Raw genomic sequence first — 15,967 nt, 5'->3', positions numbered from 1 at the left:
GAGACGCGTACGGTGGCCCACGCACTGCGTCTTGAGAAAAAACACAAGCGAAATCAGAAACACGCTGCAAAGAGTCACAACACAACGGAAACTCGCCGCAAGCAGCGCATGCGACGACTGAAGTGTTTCCAGGGGACGCCAAAAAGATGAACCCCGCTGGGATGCAGTTGTAGTTCAATGCTTTGTGATGTTTGAAGTAAAAAGCACAAGCACACTTTGGTTGTGCTTCGAGCACCTGCAGCACATTTGTTGTCAAATCGATGAAGATGTTCTCTGAATTTGCTTGTGTTTCGTCTGTTTTTGTGTTGCAGTGTCTTGAGCTCTCAGGGCCACCGTAGTCACACTATTATCTTGTGTGGTGCAAATTGTCAAGAGTAATGTTTTTATGATCTCCGGAGGGAGGAGGATGTGAACGATTCCCCGGATAAAACAACATCTGTGTGAGGAGCAGAACCATCTGAGGCTTCATGCATGAGTTTCTATTTGTTTCTAACACCTTTCGGATGGTTTGTTCATGAACGGCCTCAGTGTGCGCCATCAGATGGCTTTACACTGTGCGCTGCCAATTAAGTCACAGCCTGGGCTTTAAATAAATAAATTATCTCATCTGCTTTAAATTTGGAGCATGAGCCTGATCTAAATAATAAGTTCACAATTTCAATTATGGCACCACAGGCACAGACTGCAGCCGCCGCCAGAACCAGCAACACAATTTCTGTATTTGTTTTTTTGTTTTTTTTCACACTTGGTTGTTCATATATTCATTTGGCAGGAATTCACTGAAAAAAAAAAAAAGTCAAAGTTGCCTGTATTATAAAATGCAATTATATGAGGCAACTTAAATCTGTCTGAACTTATGTGACAGTCCTCGGGCAACGGCGCCAGTGGGTTCCGTGTTCTAGTCCATTAAATGACCACGCCATCAAAGATGTACTTTTTTATGAGGACACAGGAAGACATGCCACCTCCAATTATTTCACATAAATCATTTGTCTCCCTCAATTTACTCCGTCGAGTGTCCATGACAGTCTCGCCCCCGTTCAAATCCAGTCTGAGAGAGGCAGCAGCCGCACCGCAGACCAGTCAGTTAATCAGGGAGAAACTTTTAAGTCCATTCAGCCTCAGTTAATTGCCGGCTAACGTTCTCTGGCTGCATTTACTGTCAGGTGAGGACGGCTGGTACTAATGATGCACTGGAGCTCAGATGCACACAGTAAAATAAGTTTTTCTTCACCTATAGAATGAATTAATTCCACCAGCCACTGCGAGGCTACTAAAGTATCTGAGTCTCATTCAGGGTGTTAGCTGTGTTGTATGGTCAAAGGTATCGGCACGCCTGTTCACACACATTGACCTCTGTTATGGAGCTGTTGATGTGTTTGTGTTAAGGCCCTCATAACCTTTTTACACCAACATTATTGTGTGTTAGCAAGTTTTTTTTAAACTAAAAGAGACGATTGCTTCCTTCTGCAGTGCCAGCGGTGTAGCTGTGGTGTTTCTGGTGCAGCAGCAGCGTGCTGCGCAGGTGACAGGTGTGTTTACAGCGTGTGTGATCTGACAGACGGCACGGAAAGGGAGGGAAAGTTTGCGCGGGTTTTGTGTTTACATCAATGCTGATCGGAGCTGGTGCCAACAAAGACCCACGTCTGCTGCAGAGTCATTTGACCCGGGTGTGAATGACGATTGTACCGTTTTCCATTAGTGACAAAAGCCAGATGTTTGCGTGGAAAAGGGGCTTTACTGTAGATCAAGTGAACGGAAATCTTGCACACCGTGATTCATATTGTACTTCCTGTCAGTGTAACAATAGTCCTACACACAAACTGAGGTCCATAGGGAAATTGTTTCATTGAGTGTAACTTTAATGGTCTGCACAGAATCCTGACCTCAACCTTTTTTCCCTGTCAGCTGAATCCCTCCCACATATTGAATGCATGATACCACACACCTTTCTCTTATCCAGCTGACTACTTTGTGTATACGTTCACATGTGTAATTGCAACACACTTCTTGTCCTGGTTCGATCCAAAGTTTCCAAATTCGTCCTCCAAGCACCAGCAGGTGTGAGTTAAATGTCTCTCTTCTGTGTTTGTGAACTGATGCACAACTTCACCGCTACTTAAATCTCAAAACCTACAACCTGATACAGCAGTAAGCCTTCGCTCCACACCAGAGAACACCACTTCCTCCTACTTTTCCTGGTTTGCGTGTGTCCTTTATTCTCCAGTCCCTGTGCCTCTGGTCTTTCTTCCTGCTCTCAGGGCCAATCAATAATCAGGCAGGCCAGGACTAGCCTGCCAGAGACTCTTTGATATCAGTTAGCATGGCTTCCAGGCTGGCTGGCTGGCTGACTGGCTTGCTGCCTGTAAGTCTGCTACTCTGGGGGAATGTCATCCACGAAGGGCGCCATTACATGTCTGGCCCACGGGAATGTCACGCTTTAACCCCCTCAAACACATCTGTGTGCTGGTGCACACGCACGTGCAAGGGAGGACAGAGAGGAGGGAAGGAAGCGAGCGCAGAAGAAGTAGTGACTGTGAAATAATTGTGTTTACCCCAGTGCATTCAGCCATACAGGGAATATAACTTCTGCCTCCAGTATCAATGCAACACGTTCACCACATCAACATGTTTCACCCATTATTGCCTAATCAGTGCTTTGTTGGTAATTGTTAGCTCTTGATAAAATATGACTTGGATAGTGCATAAGCAGTTTTTGCTGAACTGGCCCTTTGAAGGTAATTAATTTAGAAAAGACTGCAACACCAGCAAAGAAAAGCTTTGTGTTTTCATTTGCAACAATTTGGAAATGTTCTGTTTGGGCTCGGCTGCAAAAATCTCAACATTTTAACACAACCAACTGCAGTGTTTCCTGCATTAAGCATATTTAAACATTCATTTATTCAAATTCTCTGTGAAAGCGCATAGAGAAGAGGTTAGTTTTAGAGAGAAAGATGTAACCACAGACCGTTGTCTAATATATAAAACAGATAAATACCTTATGTATTAAACAATAATGGGAAATGGAGCTGGAAATCTGTGAGAAAATATCCCAGAGGATCAGATGCAAATGGTTGCATTTTCATCCATGCAGTAACGTTCTGGAAGTGGCCCCCTCCTGGATCATTTTTGAAGGGAAATATTTGCATTGCTTGAGAACGTGAACCTTGCATACCTGAGAACCCACCGTTCAGACTGTTCAAGCATTATCTGGTAAAAGAAAGACGTATTTGCAGCATAAGCAATCTCCAAACTATGGCGCAGGGAAATTCATAATTACAGCAAACAACAACTTACTTACATGTGGTTTTTGCAGAAGAGTGGTTCTGTGCACGCATGGACGGGAGTGAATGTTAAAATCACGCATGATGAGGTGTGGGGAGGGCTGGGTATCGAACTTCGATCTTTTTATTGATCGACCAGATTGGTTTGATACTAGGAGTAAATCTCATTGTCTTCAGTGAGCCGATAACCATGCAGCATGCTCGGGCCAAGATCTAATGATGCAGGTGATTGGCTCATGTTTGTATCGTGTATTGTAATTTTTTCTTTCTGTTAAACTGGATTTGATTAAATTGGTAACAGTACTGATACCGAGAGTTTCTGAACGCTACCCATCCCTATGTGTGGCCAACACTTTCTGCACAGTATACTGTATTTCTATTAAGCAGAAACTGTAGAAATGTATAATATGTGTCCGTCATATCTGGAATCCACAACAATAAAAATGTGTGTCAGACAAAAGAAATGAGAAATGAAGGCGAGTGAAGTTCGATCTTTTTTAGCGATGGAAAAGGAAGTCAGAATGAATGGACGGAGTAAAAACTTACATTTTTCTTTCCTGACATTCAGTATGTTTTTCCTCTTTTAATCATGCGGACAGTCAGTCTGTCCTTTACCCAGTAGTTTTAGTCTTAACTAGAACAGTGAAGGATCAGCTCAGGTCATATGAATAATTTCTGTAACCGTCATATTTAACAATGTGGAAAGACACTGATGTTCTGCCAACGGATATTAAGTAATGATATTTATACTTTTGTTTTGTGCTGTTTATTTTGGAGGAAGTTTTTTTTCTTTTTTAAATGTTTTTATTTAGGCACTTGCTTAAGGTCGGGGGAAACATTGTGGCCGTTATTAAATATTGAAAAAGTGATCGGGTTGCTCCTGTAGGACGAGAGATAAGGAATATTTCCCAACCGCAACACATTGTTTGAAACCAACAAACAACACCCACCCCCCACCCCCCACCCCCCACCCCCCCCGGGTCTCCAGTGTCTGCTTCCCTTTCAAAACATACTTGGTAAAACAAAGTAGTATGAGAAGGGTTGCACTGTCTGGTCTCCAGATTTGAATTTGTAAAAGCTGAAATTCATTCTGTGTTATTTCCCCGCTGATCTGGATTTACAAAATGGAAGAACAGTAATTAAACCATGAATACTGCATCACCTGGTCTCACTGGTGATTGGATTTATCTCTGTGTTGATCTCTTTAGCATATTCAGCTCTTGGAGAGTCTTCTAAGGAGATCAGTGTCACTGATAGAAGTTCTGAAACGGCTCTGATTGATCTGCTCTTCTTTCTTTTTTTTTATCACTAAATTATTAAGTGCTACATAAATGGCTGCTGCCTGTTCCCCCACTACAACCGAGTGGTGTCCTGATGCAAAGATGAAAATCAGCAAATTCCTTATTCTTTCCTCACTTTTCCTGGAGTGGAGAGAGGAGGAGACGGAGAAGAAGGTAAGAGACGAAGAAGGAGAAGAGTTTGAAGTGGAGGGTTCTGTTATCCAGCGCCCGATGGTTTATTGATCCTCGCGGTGCCTCTCCCTCTTTCCCTCTTCACAGCATGGCGGAGTAAATTGGACTGTTTTCCTCTGCAGTGATTGACGTCTGCCTTCTGCGCGCAGTGTTTTCAAACTTGCAGTGATATTTTCAGCCGACTGAAATCATTTTTTTTCTTTTTTTTCAGTCCACTCTGGCAGTCCCTGTTGAAAATGACACAATTCTTTGAGTGCGTACAGCGTCTGAGCTGACAGGTGACAAGTGTTAAGCTAAACAACCTACAGTGCATTGTGACAACTCTGTCAACAAAAAAAAAAACAAAGAGAGAGGACGACAAATGGTGCTTCTGTCACTTATCGCCAGGACTAACAAAACAGCGCCGCTCAGTCTGAGCATGAAATCATGTCTGGAGGGAAATCCTTTGTGTATATAAAAAAGAAAAATCTAGTCTAGTGGTGTTGCAGAGCAAGTGCAAAGGATGACACAGCAGTGCTTTGTGATTCTGGCCTTTGTTTGAGTGTCTGTGTGCAGAATGTGTGGCACTACAAGCTAAAGGGAAACCATCCCAGGACATGCTCAAGTGGCATTGTTATATTCCTTCTTACTCTTTTATGAGTTATCTCTTTATCTTTCTGGTTGGCAGCTGCGGTAAGGAAGAAAATGCCCTCGTCAGAGTGGAGTTTAATCTCATTATGGTCCTTGTGAATCCACGTGAAGTGCGGAGAAAAGCTTTAAGAAGGTTAAGCTGAGGTGGCACTTTGTGGATCCATGGTCAAATCATATAAAATGGAATTGATGTTTGGTCATATTCCAACACTAAAGCCAGAAAATAGTCGATACCAGATGACCAGCAAAGTTAATCACGTTGTTATTGTTGTTACCATGGCAACGGAGATCGTCTAATGTTGAGGAAGATCTTTTCCCTAAACCTAAACACGTAGTCGACCGTACCACACTACCGACGGAAGTGTTGTACACCACTTTCAGTATAGTCTGTGTGTTTATCATTGTAACCGTGACAACCAAGGCCTCCCATCATAGGTTTCTGTAATTTCAGGAGCGCCTCCCGTGGGTGGTGTCGGAGGGTTGGAACGTACAACCTGTTTGGTTGTTGAGGTCGGACGACCTGTTGAAAACATCAGTTGTTGCTGTGTCACAACCTCCGCTCTCCGTCATGACTCTTCCTCTCTCCCGCTCGCTGAGACACTGGCACTTGAAAAACTTCTTATGCGTTGAATGTAAGTCGTGCACGGCTGAGTCCCTGCACGAGACACTAATCCCTCTGGATGGTCAGCTGTTAAATCAGATCTCAGCATCTCCGATTTAAAATCAATTCTCCTTCCATGTTGAAAAATGCCCACTGGCGATTCAAAATCCAAGTTTGGGGGTAGACAGCTTTTCAAATGTATGATCCTTGAAATAAACTAAAGTGAAATATAAATTGCTGTGAAATATCACTTCTGCTTGTGTTTGTATAAGCTGTCCAGTTATTTTTCATTAGCACTGAGTCAGTTTCCTATGGCTGTTGCGAGGAGCACAAGACATATTTTTTTTGTCTCATTCAATGCTGGCAACTATACAGATTATGAATGCAGACTGGAGGAGGACATGTCTGGAATAAGCACAAGGCTAATTCAGAGAGAGAGAAGAGAGAGAGAGAGAGTGAGTGTCTGTCTGCAGAGAGATTAAACTGGACTTTATTCTGCTCCGGATTCAGGATTGACATTGTCTTATGGTTATAGAGCAGGTGAGGGATTCACCATCATGCTCGGCATCACCTTAATGGGAATAGACCATCACCGTCGCTATGCGTTGACCTTTAACCCTGCCGGTTGGAAAGCAGTGTCTGTAGCTTGCCTTTGCTTGTTGATCAGTCTGAAAGTTAAGTTCAGAACAGCTGCAGTACATAAATATTATTGAAGATGAAAAGAAAAAGGACCTCGATGCTACTTCAAGTGTCACTTGTAATTTGGCGTTGCAGGCAGGCGACGCTGGGCAACTCTGCGTCGTCAGAATTGTCAAAATGGAGGCAGCCAGGCCTGACTTTTTGTGCCAGTTGGCTCAAGCTCCATAATCCTACATTTCCTATAATGCAACGAGCACGTCTCCTCTTCAGACCTACCCTGTCTGGCAAACATCACTTCTTTTATTTTGAAACTCCAAGCCCTCAAACTGAAGCTCTTACAGATTCACAGAAAATATAATAAAGCTGTTTTAAACGGAGGGATTTGCATTTTAGAAGCGTTGACTGGCTCAGAAGTCGAAGTGTTTAAACAACTCTTTACGAGCTTGAAACATTCTCGTCATCGTGTCCAACCCCGGTGACGTCCTCCGCGTCTTAGCGCTGACTCAATTCTTGACCTGACTAAACCTCTCACATGGAAACCAGCCCCTCACCAGCCAATTACCAAGGGTTATTGAAGATCCCCAGAGAGCCAATCAGCACCCAGCATCTCATAACTTAACCCTGCCACGAACATGCCTCATACTGCTGATTAAGGGATCTGAGGTCCATACTGAAATAACTCACCTCGCCTCACCCATCCATCCCCTCCCTCTCTCCCTCCCTCCCTCCCTCCCTCCCTCCCTCCCCAAACACTGCTCATCATTATTCTCTCTTTAGCTCCTGATTGAGAAATCTGCGGTTCGTTCCGATGTATCTTCCACACGCCATTAAAGGGCGACCTAATGCAGTAATCAGTATACTAGTGGTAATAACTGTGTCCTGTGAGTAAAACGGATTTTCACTGAAGCATAAAGTTCTTGCTCATCACTGTTCATCCAGCTACTTTCAAAAACATGGCTGTGGACGGGCTAATGAGAGCCCTTAGCACACTCATTTTTCATTTGTAAGCACAAAGGAAACAGTCAGCAGTCTGCTCTGATATTAATAAGAGCATCATCTGTGGTGCAGATCCGATCTCTCCTCATGTCCCATCGATGGATAACTGTCCATGCACTCTCTGAAACCATTTCATTTTCCTTTTTTGTTTTATAAATTATCCTCAACAGGTAGAAAAATGTCTGTAACACCATTAATTGCAGATTAATCGACTCCTCCTTTTTTGCATTTCCTTTATTGCTCTTAAGCGACTGATGCTCAGTTTATTAATTTCAATTATACGATCATCTATTAAGGTACGTTGAGCAGATTCCCTCGTGACTGTGCACTGTCCACAATCGGCCATGCATGTCGTGATAAATCGCCAGGAGAAGTCGAGCTCTCCAACAGCGCAACTGTGACCAGGGAGCATTAATCACAGCAGGACAGATTATTAGCCGTCCTCCATCCATCTTTCGCCGGTGACATTGCAGGGTCTAAGCAAACAATAGTGCGTTGGCTTCATCCACAAACATGCAGTGTGTTAAGAGGCAGCAGCACACTTGTTGTGGATCCTTGGGTGGAGACTAAAGAGCCTCTGCTTTTTTAATTTATTTTTTATTCTGTAGGAGTTAATTATGACTAACAAGAGTTTCTTTGTTTGTCTTGCAGCATCTCCAACTGTCCCTCCGCTGCACTCAGAGCATTTCAAACCCTGTCATGAGAAGGACCTGGCCTACTGCCTAAATGGTGGCGAATGCTTTGTCATCGAGACGCTCAGTGGGCCTCACAAGCACTGCAAGTAAGTGATTATTTAAATGCCTCCTCTTCCTCCCCCCTCTTCTCTGTCTTCCCATATTTAATATGTTTTTCTTCTGCCTTCTTTTTTTTTTTTGTTGTGTTGTGACCCTAACCCTGTCAGTGAAGGAATAATCCCTTTAACTCAAAGGACTGTAGCACCAAACACATCACGCACCACACCCTGCAGGTTTAAGAGGAAGATGGCTCTAAAGAATGTGCAGTTTGCCCCTTAATGGACGGTAGAAGCTGCTTGAATTTACAACAGTTAATGGATTCCAAGGGTGACCTAGATTTATGGCCAAAGACGACAACACAGCGTCCATAGGAAGTTCTCAAACCACTTCTCAGCATAATCCATTCCTCGACCGTTAATTGCTACAGCACATTTGAACAGTCACAGTCAGCTAAATGCTGTGTGTCCGTGCTGTACTGTATCTTTTCTATCTGGAAGAAGTGTGTGTAGGAATGCATTAGTAAATGAATCATTGCTTGGAACTTAATGAACATATATCAACATCTGAAAAGAAGTTGTTCGAAATGTTTCTGTGGAGATTGAAATGCTTTTTGTGTTGTGACTCTGCATCGCCCTTAAAATCACAGTAACTGCTGTGACTCCAGCTGCCAGACCGAGCTACAAACGTGTCCGAGCCGGGGTTCAAGCGTACACACTTTACACAACACTTACTGTGAAACATTCCTTTAATTCTGCGTTTGGTTCTGGCAGATATCTATAGGAGCTGGTCCTTCTGCAAACACTGTGATAAACTGTATGGAAAAGATTTTCTGCAGCTCAGTGGCTGTGCAGCCGTGCAACGTGTATATATGTGTACATATGTATAATCTGTGTGTGCGTGTGTATGCGTGCGCGTGTATGTGTGTGTATGCATGGGTGTCGCCATCTTATGTGTGTGTGTCTTAGTTGTCCCAGATTTGAGAGTAGAGCTCATGGGCACTTAGCCTGTTCAAATGTGGGGCCCTTTACTAATTAAGTCCCAGAACAACTTCTTCCAAAATCTAACCGCAGGACTTCCACCCGACCTGTTTTTCAAAGAGTCTGTTTTGCCTTCCCTGGGCTACAAGTATACATCCGTATGCATGCAAAAGTGTGTGTGTGTGTGTGTGTGTGTGTGTGTGTGTGTGTGTGGGTGTGTGGATGATAATGAGGGGTGTGTTGTAGTTCAGCAATGTAAGTGAGAATCGCTGAATTTAGAATATATGTACAGAATGTAACAGAAGAGATTATGTGAAGACTGTGCACATGAACACATATTTCATGATGATGTGCACACATGCACACAGACTGTTTTTGTTGCTATAAATCCTCCTACATGCTGCAGGCCTGGCAGTCAGATCTCCTCCCTAACCCTGACCCGATCTTTGAACCGTGCTTATTAGAGGTGAATTAACTCCCTGACAGAGTCTGAAACAGATGCAGAAGTTAGTGCAGTTGCAGGTGGCCCACACAGTCATACATTTATGCAGAGACCACCCTTGTCGACACGACTAAAAGACAAATCTGCATAGCTGCAAGGGTCTGCAGTTATGCAGATGCCAGAGTAATAGTTTGGACTTCAGTGATAAAAAATAAAAAAATTCCCGCTCTCTGAGGGTGGTTATGTTTTGTGGGCTGACAGTGAGCCGCAACATAAATCTACCTTTGCTAACTGTGTTTAGTATAACACATATATGTAGTATATGTATTATATAATAATATACACATGTATATTTAAGAAACCTAAAAGCCAGAAGAATACCCGTTTGCGTAAGTGAGTGCAGTGAGAGAGTCACCCACTTTAATGCGTCCTCTTCAGTTTCCATGCGCTGTGTAATCGAGTCAAAGCTCAACCAAAGTCCACAAAAGCACAAAGGCCTGTTTTTTACTGCTTTCTACTTTATTACAGAAAAGTGTTGATAGTTGAAAGAGAGAAGGGGAAGCAGGATGAGAGAGGCAGAAAACAGAGAGCGCGGGAGAGACCGAGGTGTAGGCGGACGAGGAGTCTGAGATGGGGGAGGGCCGTTGCCCTCCTCCCATAGCTCGCTTCCGTTGCCATGACGACATAATCTGTGGACAAGCAGAGCTGTTAAGGAGAGAAGGTTTGCGATGTACGCCAGGACGGCCTTGAACACACTGTCTGTGCATGTTAATGTGCGAGCTGAGGTACAGAGCAGAGGAAAAATGCGCACCGAGTTGATCTCTGCTGCTTAATCGTGTGGCAATGAGCTTTCTAAAGGAAAGATATGGACCATCAAACAATATGCCATCCGTTCTGAATCTGAATAACAGCTGGCGTGATCATGCAGTAAAACTATGAGGTGTGTTTAGTGCTTAACTTAAAAAATAACATTTAGAGTTTGGAAGGGGTAATACTTTAGACTCTGGAACTAAACTAATGAGTCAGTCTTTTTGGAATCAAACTTGATATGAATATTTTATGAATAGATGTACTTTCTGAGTGAGGCAACAGAGTGACTAAAGACTGGAGTAATATATCAGTAATATATAGTAAATATATCTAAAATTTTGCCATAAAAGAAAAAAAACAGGCTACTGTGTGCTCCATTCGACATGCTGCTAGACGTTAATTTATCTTCAGCAACAAAAAGAATGACGAATTTCACCCCCGGCACAGGATCAATGTATAATCTGATTCAATTTATGTTTACAACAAATTGAGACAAATCAGGTTGTAAAAGCGTGATCAATCCAGACGTTTAATGGGGATAAATTGAGCCAGTTTGTGGCATTATTTGTCACAGAATTAATCATTTTTATTTGTTAGATGAAACTTGATCCTTTTTCGCAATGATTTTTCTCCCAAAGCCTCATAACTCAAACATCAAGTGCCATTCCCCCGACCATGTTGTAAAACAAGCGCAGGGATTGTCCCCCAGAGCGCTGTTTAGTGCAGCCGGTTTGTGAACCTGCGGGGACGGATGCTGAGAGGGGAGGGATTCAATGTGAGTCACAAGGACTGCTCGTTCTCATACATACAAACATACACACACACACACACACACACACACACACACACCAATGCTCATTGCTTTGGGCAACATAGTCAGGCATTCAATCATTAGTGCTCAGCTAACCAGTAAATTAGTCAGTGTGCTAAGATAATATTTTCAGAACATGGCAAGAGGCCAAGTCATTCAGTTATAAAAGTATGCGATGCTGAATTTGATTAATTACTTTTTCAGCTTAGCTGGATTTTCCCAAAGAGAACAAAAACTGTAATGATAGTTTTAATGTAATTACCAGTTCAAATAATGTCTATTTAAGTATCTTCCCTTCCCTGTTTGCCTACATCTCTGTCTTTACTTTCATACTTTTTGGAGAAGACGTGGTGCCCCCCCCAGTCTAGTTATCAACAAGGTGCTAGGTCTAAACCCCGTCTCATTGCCCTCTGTCGACAGGCTGTTCCAGAGCGATAGAAAGGCAATCTCACCTGGCAGGTGGAGGTAGCGCCGGTTTGGAAGAGATCCCTGCAAAGCTGGAGCCAATAAGACCAGGGGGGTGACACAGACCCTCTCTGGGGGGGGGGGCAGAGGCAGATATATGACACATACCCAAAATTGATTGCTAGGTTAAAGGGCAGCGTGGTGTTCAGTCTCTTCCTCTTTCTTCCAACCAAAGGCTTCTAACGTCACTGTCATCATTCATGTCTATCACATGCTTCTCTTGTCCTTAGCCATTCATCCTCCTTCCTTTTCTTTTACATCATCCTATTCAATTGAAAGGCCTTTAAAACTCAATAACACCTTGCTCTAAAATAAATAGAAAGAGATCATTATGCAAGACAGATATAATGTCTTAAACACAAGAAGAACACAGAAAACTGAAACAAAACTCATAACATTAGCTGTGATGTTTCCCCCATTTCACTGCCCTGCAGCTAATCTTCGTGACAAGCAGAAATGTAAATTGAGTTCAGCTGGAAGACTTACAAAGAAATTATTTCATGAACAAATTTACTCCAAGACATAAAAGATTAGATTTAAAAAAATAAATAAATAAATAAACATCTCAAGAACTGAACCACCCCATCACAGTAAGTACTCTGCACTGGTTTTAGAAGGATGTAAACAGTCCTGTATGTGAAAAGGCTGATCACTTGATAACAGTGGTTGCTGAGTATTTTTTTTGGCACAGAGTAAAGAAGGAGCTGGGGGGGGGGGGTCACGCAGCAGACAAACCACTTCTTCTCAGAGTGTAATCCTCCTTCCCTCGCTCACAATCCTCCTCATCCTCCCTCCTGTCTCTCTGTACTCCAGCCTTTCTCTTCCCAGTTGACCTTATGCTTCTCCAAAGTGTTCAGTCACGGACCAGCTCCACCAGATTGACCTGGGCCCAGCGCTGTAGTGGTGCCTTAATTTATCGGCCTGTCCAGCAAAGGATAGATGCCCTGTGTTATAAAGTGACATGTGACACTATTCTTGAATATTTAGTTCACCCAAAAATGGGCCAGTGGTATTTGCACATTGTCACTTAACTTCTGCTGCTTGACTTCAGATGATATTCCTTATTCCTGAGTCCGTCCACACATGAGAATCAAACAACTTTTCTCTTACCTTGCAAGTAGTCTGTCGGCTAGTAATTTCTTTTGTAAACTGTGTCTTGGAACAAGTGATTTTCCACAGATGATGTGAGTCAGAGTGTGTCACCATGATTTGTCACAGAGCAGTTTGCAGATATAACTGGGGCCCGCACATGCCTAATGCATAAATATAAGACACATTCAACATGAAGCAAACATGGTGTTTCAGTCTGAGACAATGTTCTGAACAAACATTCAGGATGACACAGCCGATTTGCAAAATAAAAGTGTAGCCTACTTTTTGAACGCAGAGCATTTCAAGAAACGGTTCTCCCCAAAATGAAAATTCAGGCATTATCTGTCGAACAAATACTACCTGAAAGTCAAATTTACCTCATAGGATCTGTGGTGAGTTATACACCAACAAGGCAGGTAGGCAACAGGCGATATTTTCCTTCTCAGGATGAATTGGATGCATGACCCACCCTACTGTACAGTGTAAAGTAAATAAGTAAAAAAACAAAACAAATTGGATTGCAGCACATGAATGATGCTCAACAGAGTGAATCTAGAAGTGGTATACACACTGCTGACTGAAAAATAAGCAGGTATACCTGAGTATACCCTGCACTACGCAATTGCCTGAGCCTCATAGGTGCCAAGAGTGGCTGCTCAGTGGAATACATAACATCACCTTCCCCACTCGTACACACATACACCCACCGGCAAGCCAATTAACAAGAAGCATGCATGAAATTGAAAACATGGCAGCAATAACACACCTCTAAGCCGCCGGTAAACAAGGAGATTAAAAACATATGAATAAAGATATGCAATATATATATATATATATATATGCAATATATATAATATATGAACCCCAACCCCAACAAACTGTCACTTGGATCTTTTCCTTTTGTCATGACACAAAGTCAGAATCAACTGGGCCTACTCAGCATTTTTATACCTTTATACCGAGCTTTAATCTTAACCTACAATGCCAAATTTCTTCCAATATGCAAATCGCCAAATCAGTGCGTGCCGGCTTGTGAATCTATTGCATATGCAAAGCCCATGAATCAGGAAGCCATAATGTTTGGCGGTGACCAAACTAAGACATAAAAATGAGTCGTTTTCCCTGAGTGAGAGAGAGTGTCGCTCTCCAAGGTCCTGAAATCTTTCCTCTGGGCATTTTGGAAGAAGATATGCAATCACTCACACAACAACACACACGTCTGTCACCCCAAGAGACACCCCCACCCTCCACCCCCACCACCATCACCACCACTCCTGCAGAGAGGAGGAGTGAAGGAATGTATGGAGGGGTCATTGCATTCTGTGCGATATTGTTTCTGACAGCAGGAATTTACTTCGACAGGAGAAAGCCTCTGGGATGAAGGTGTGTCACATGTTCACTATATAGAATGCTGCAGTGCACATTTGCGTTTGTGCATGTGTGTGTGTCTGTAAATAGAGAAGTGCAAAGGTGTATTATCGTTACAGGATAAGAGATACCTTCAGAAAAATGTTAAAATGGAAAGTACATTTTTTTTCTCATTCACTCATACTCTCACTCTCTTCCTGTTTTCTTTTCTTCCTCTTTACCCTGCACTCCCTCTTTTTGTTTTCTTTTTCTCCCTCTCTGTTGCTCCATCTATCTCTCTCAGCCCTCATCGCCATCTGTGCGATAATAATGGCACACCAGTGGGAGTTCGACTGGTGTCTCTCTGACAGTAATAAACAAGGCTGATGCCGTGGCATGCTTTCATGGTGGGAGAAAATTAAACAGATAAGAGACTGCATATTATGGCTAGAAGGCGCCGCTTTCGGTGAGTGAATCCTCCAAGATGCAAAGAGGAGCACTCAGCATGGGTATGGAAAACAGAAGCTGGGGGGAAGCCAAGGAGGGAGCAAGACAAATATAAACCAGGAAACAGGCGATGAGGGTGCGTTTTCGCGGTGACATGGTGACTGAGAGGAGCTGAGTGTGAGTGATGGGAGCCAAACGACAGTAAGTCACTGTGTGCTGATTTAATTAGCACACAATGAAGGCTTAATGATCTTTTGGCACCTCAGTCGGGGTGTTATATAAAGGGAAGTCAAATTAGTGCAGAGGAATAAGCCATTATTTTTTCTGTTATTTTAATCATTCTTGATTTTTCATGATCTTGTGCTTGAACAGAAAAGAAAACAAATGGAACAGTGGCTTGTTTTTCTTGCTTCACAACGTCATAAACATGTTTGAATTAACAACGAACCGGCTTCATTCAGTCTATTTTAGCCTGTTGTTCCGGTTTTGGTTACAGCACATTTGGTTCAGTCTCGCTGCTCTTTTTGTTGAACCCACTGTTCGCTACCTGCCCAGCAGCAGACGGCAGACAGCAGCAAACTCTAACAAACTATTTTGTCGACGTGCAAATAGCCAAGTTGTTTTTGTGCCTAAACTTAGCTCATATTTACCATAGCATTGTCACACAACACTTTGTGGCGTATCTCCAGCTGCCATGGAGACACGGGAATATCAGAGGGTAGGGACAAATGACCTATATGGTCGTTTAGGTTGGTGGACTTCAATGCAGAAGTGAACTAGTGTTTAGTGTTTAGATTAGTGAGATATTTCCTGGAATTGTGAATTTTCTCAAGCTGTCCTCTCGATGCCGTCACATAACCTCTCCACCAACTTCTCAACTTCCCATCGATTTGTATTGACAAATTGTCAGTTTTAATTAGCAAGATTTAGCAAGTTTAATTGTGCAATTGCATTAGCTCACTCAGTTTGGTAAACAGCAGAGACTCTCCAATTAAGGCTGTGTCGCAAACATACACATATACTGTGTATGTGTGTTGTGAGTTGTTGTAGTGTTGCGATGATTTTGACAGAAAGTGACAGGAAACTGAACGTTTTGGAGGTGCACTGCTGAGTGTAATCCACGAAAGCTTTAAATAATTGTCACATTTAACACAGTTCTGAAAAGTTATACTTAGACAAATTAGGATCATTAATCAGAGTGACGTTTTCCTGTGAATAAC

The 15,967-nt window shown here is 42.8% G+C and overlaps 1 protein-coding gene across 1 annotated transcript in view; it reads left to right on the top strand.

The window, feature by feature from the left end:
* LOC130181247 (pro-neuregulin-3, membrane-bound isoform) overlaps positions 1 to 15,967 on the top strand; it is a 335,378-nt gene that overhangs the window by 202,681 nt on the left and 116,730 nt on the right. Inside the window, exon 2 of the mRNA XM_056395233.1 lies at positions 8,274 to 8,403. Coding sequence (XP_056251208.1) covers positions 8,274 to 8,403 — 130 coding nt within the window. The remainder of the gene's footprint in view (positions 1 to 8,273; positions 8,404 to 15,967) is intronic.

This window comes from Seriola aureovittata, chromosome 14, assembly GCF_021018895.1.
Source record: "Seriola aureovittata isolate HTS-2021-v1 ecotype China chromosome 14, ASM2101889v1, whole genome shotgun sequence".
NCBI lineage: Eukaryota > Metazoa > Chordata > Actinopteri > Carangiformes > Carangidae > Seriola > Seriola aureovittata.
This window is presented reverse-complemented; position numbering and strand designations above follow the sequence as displayed.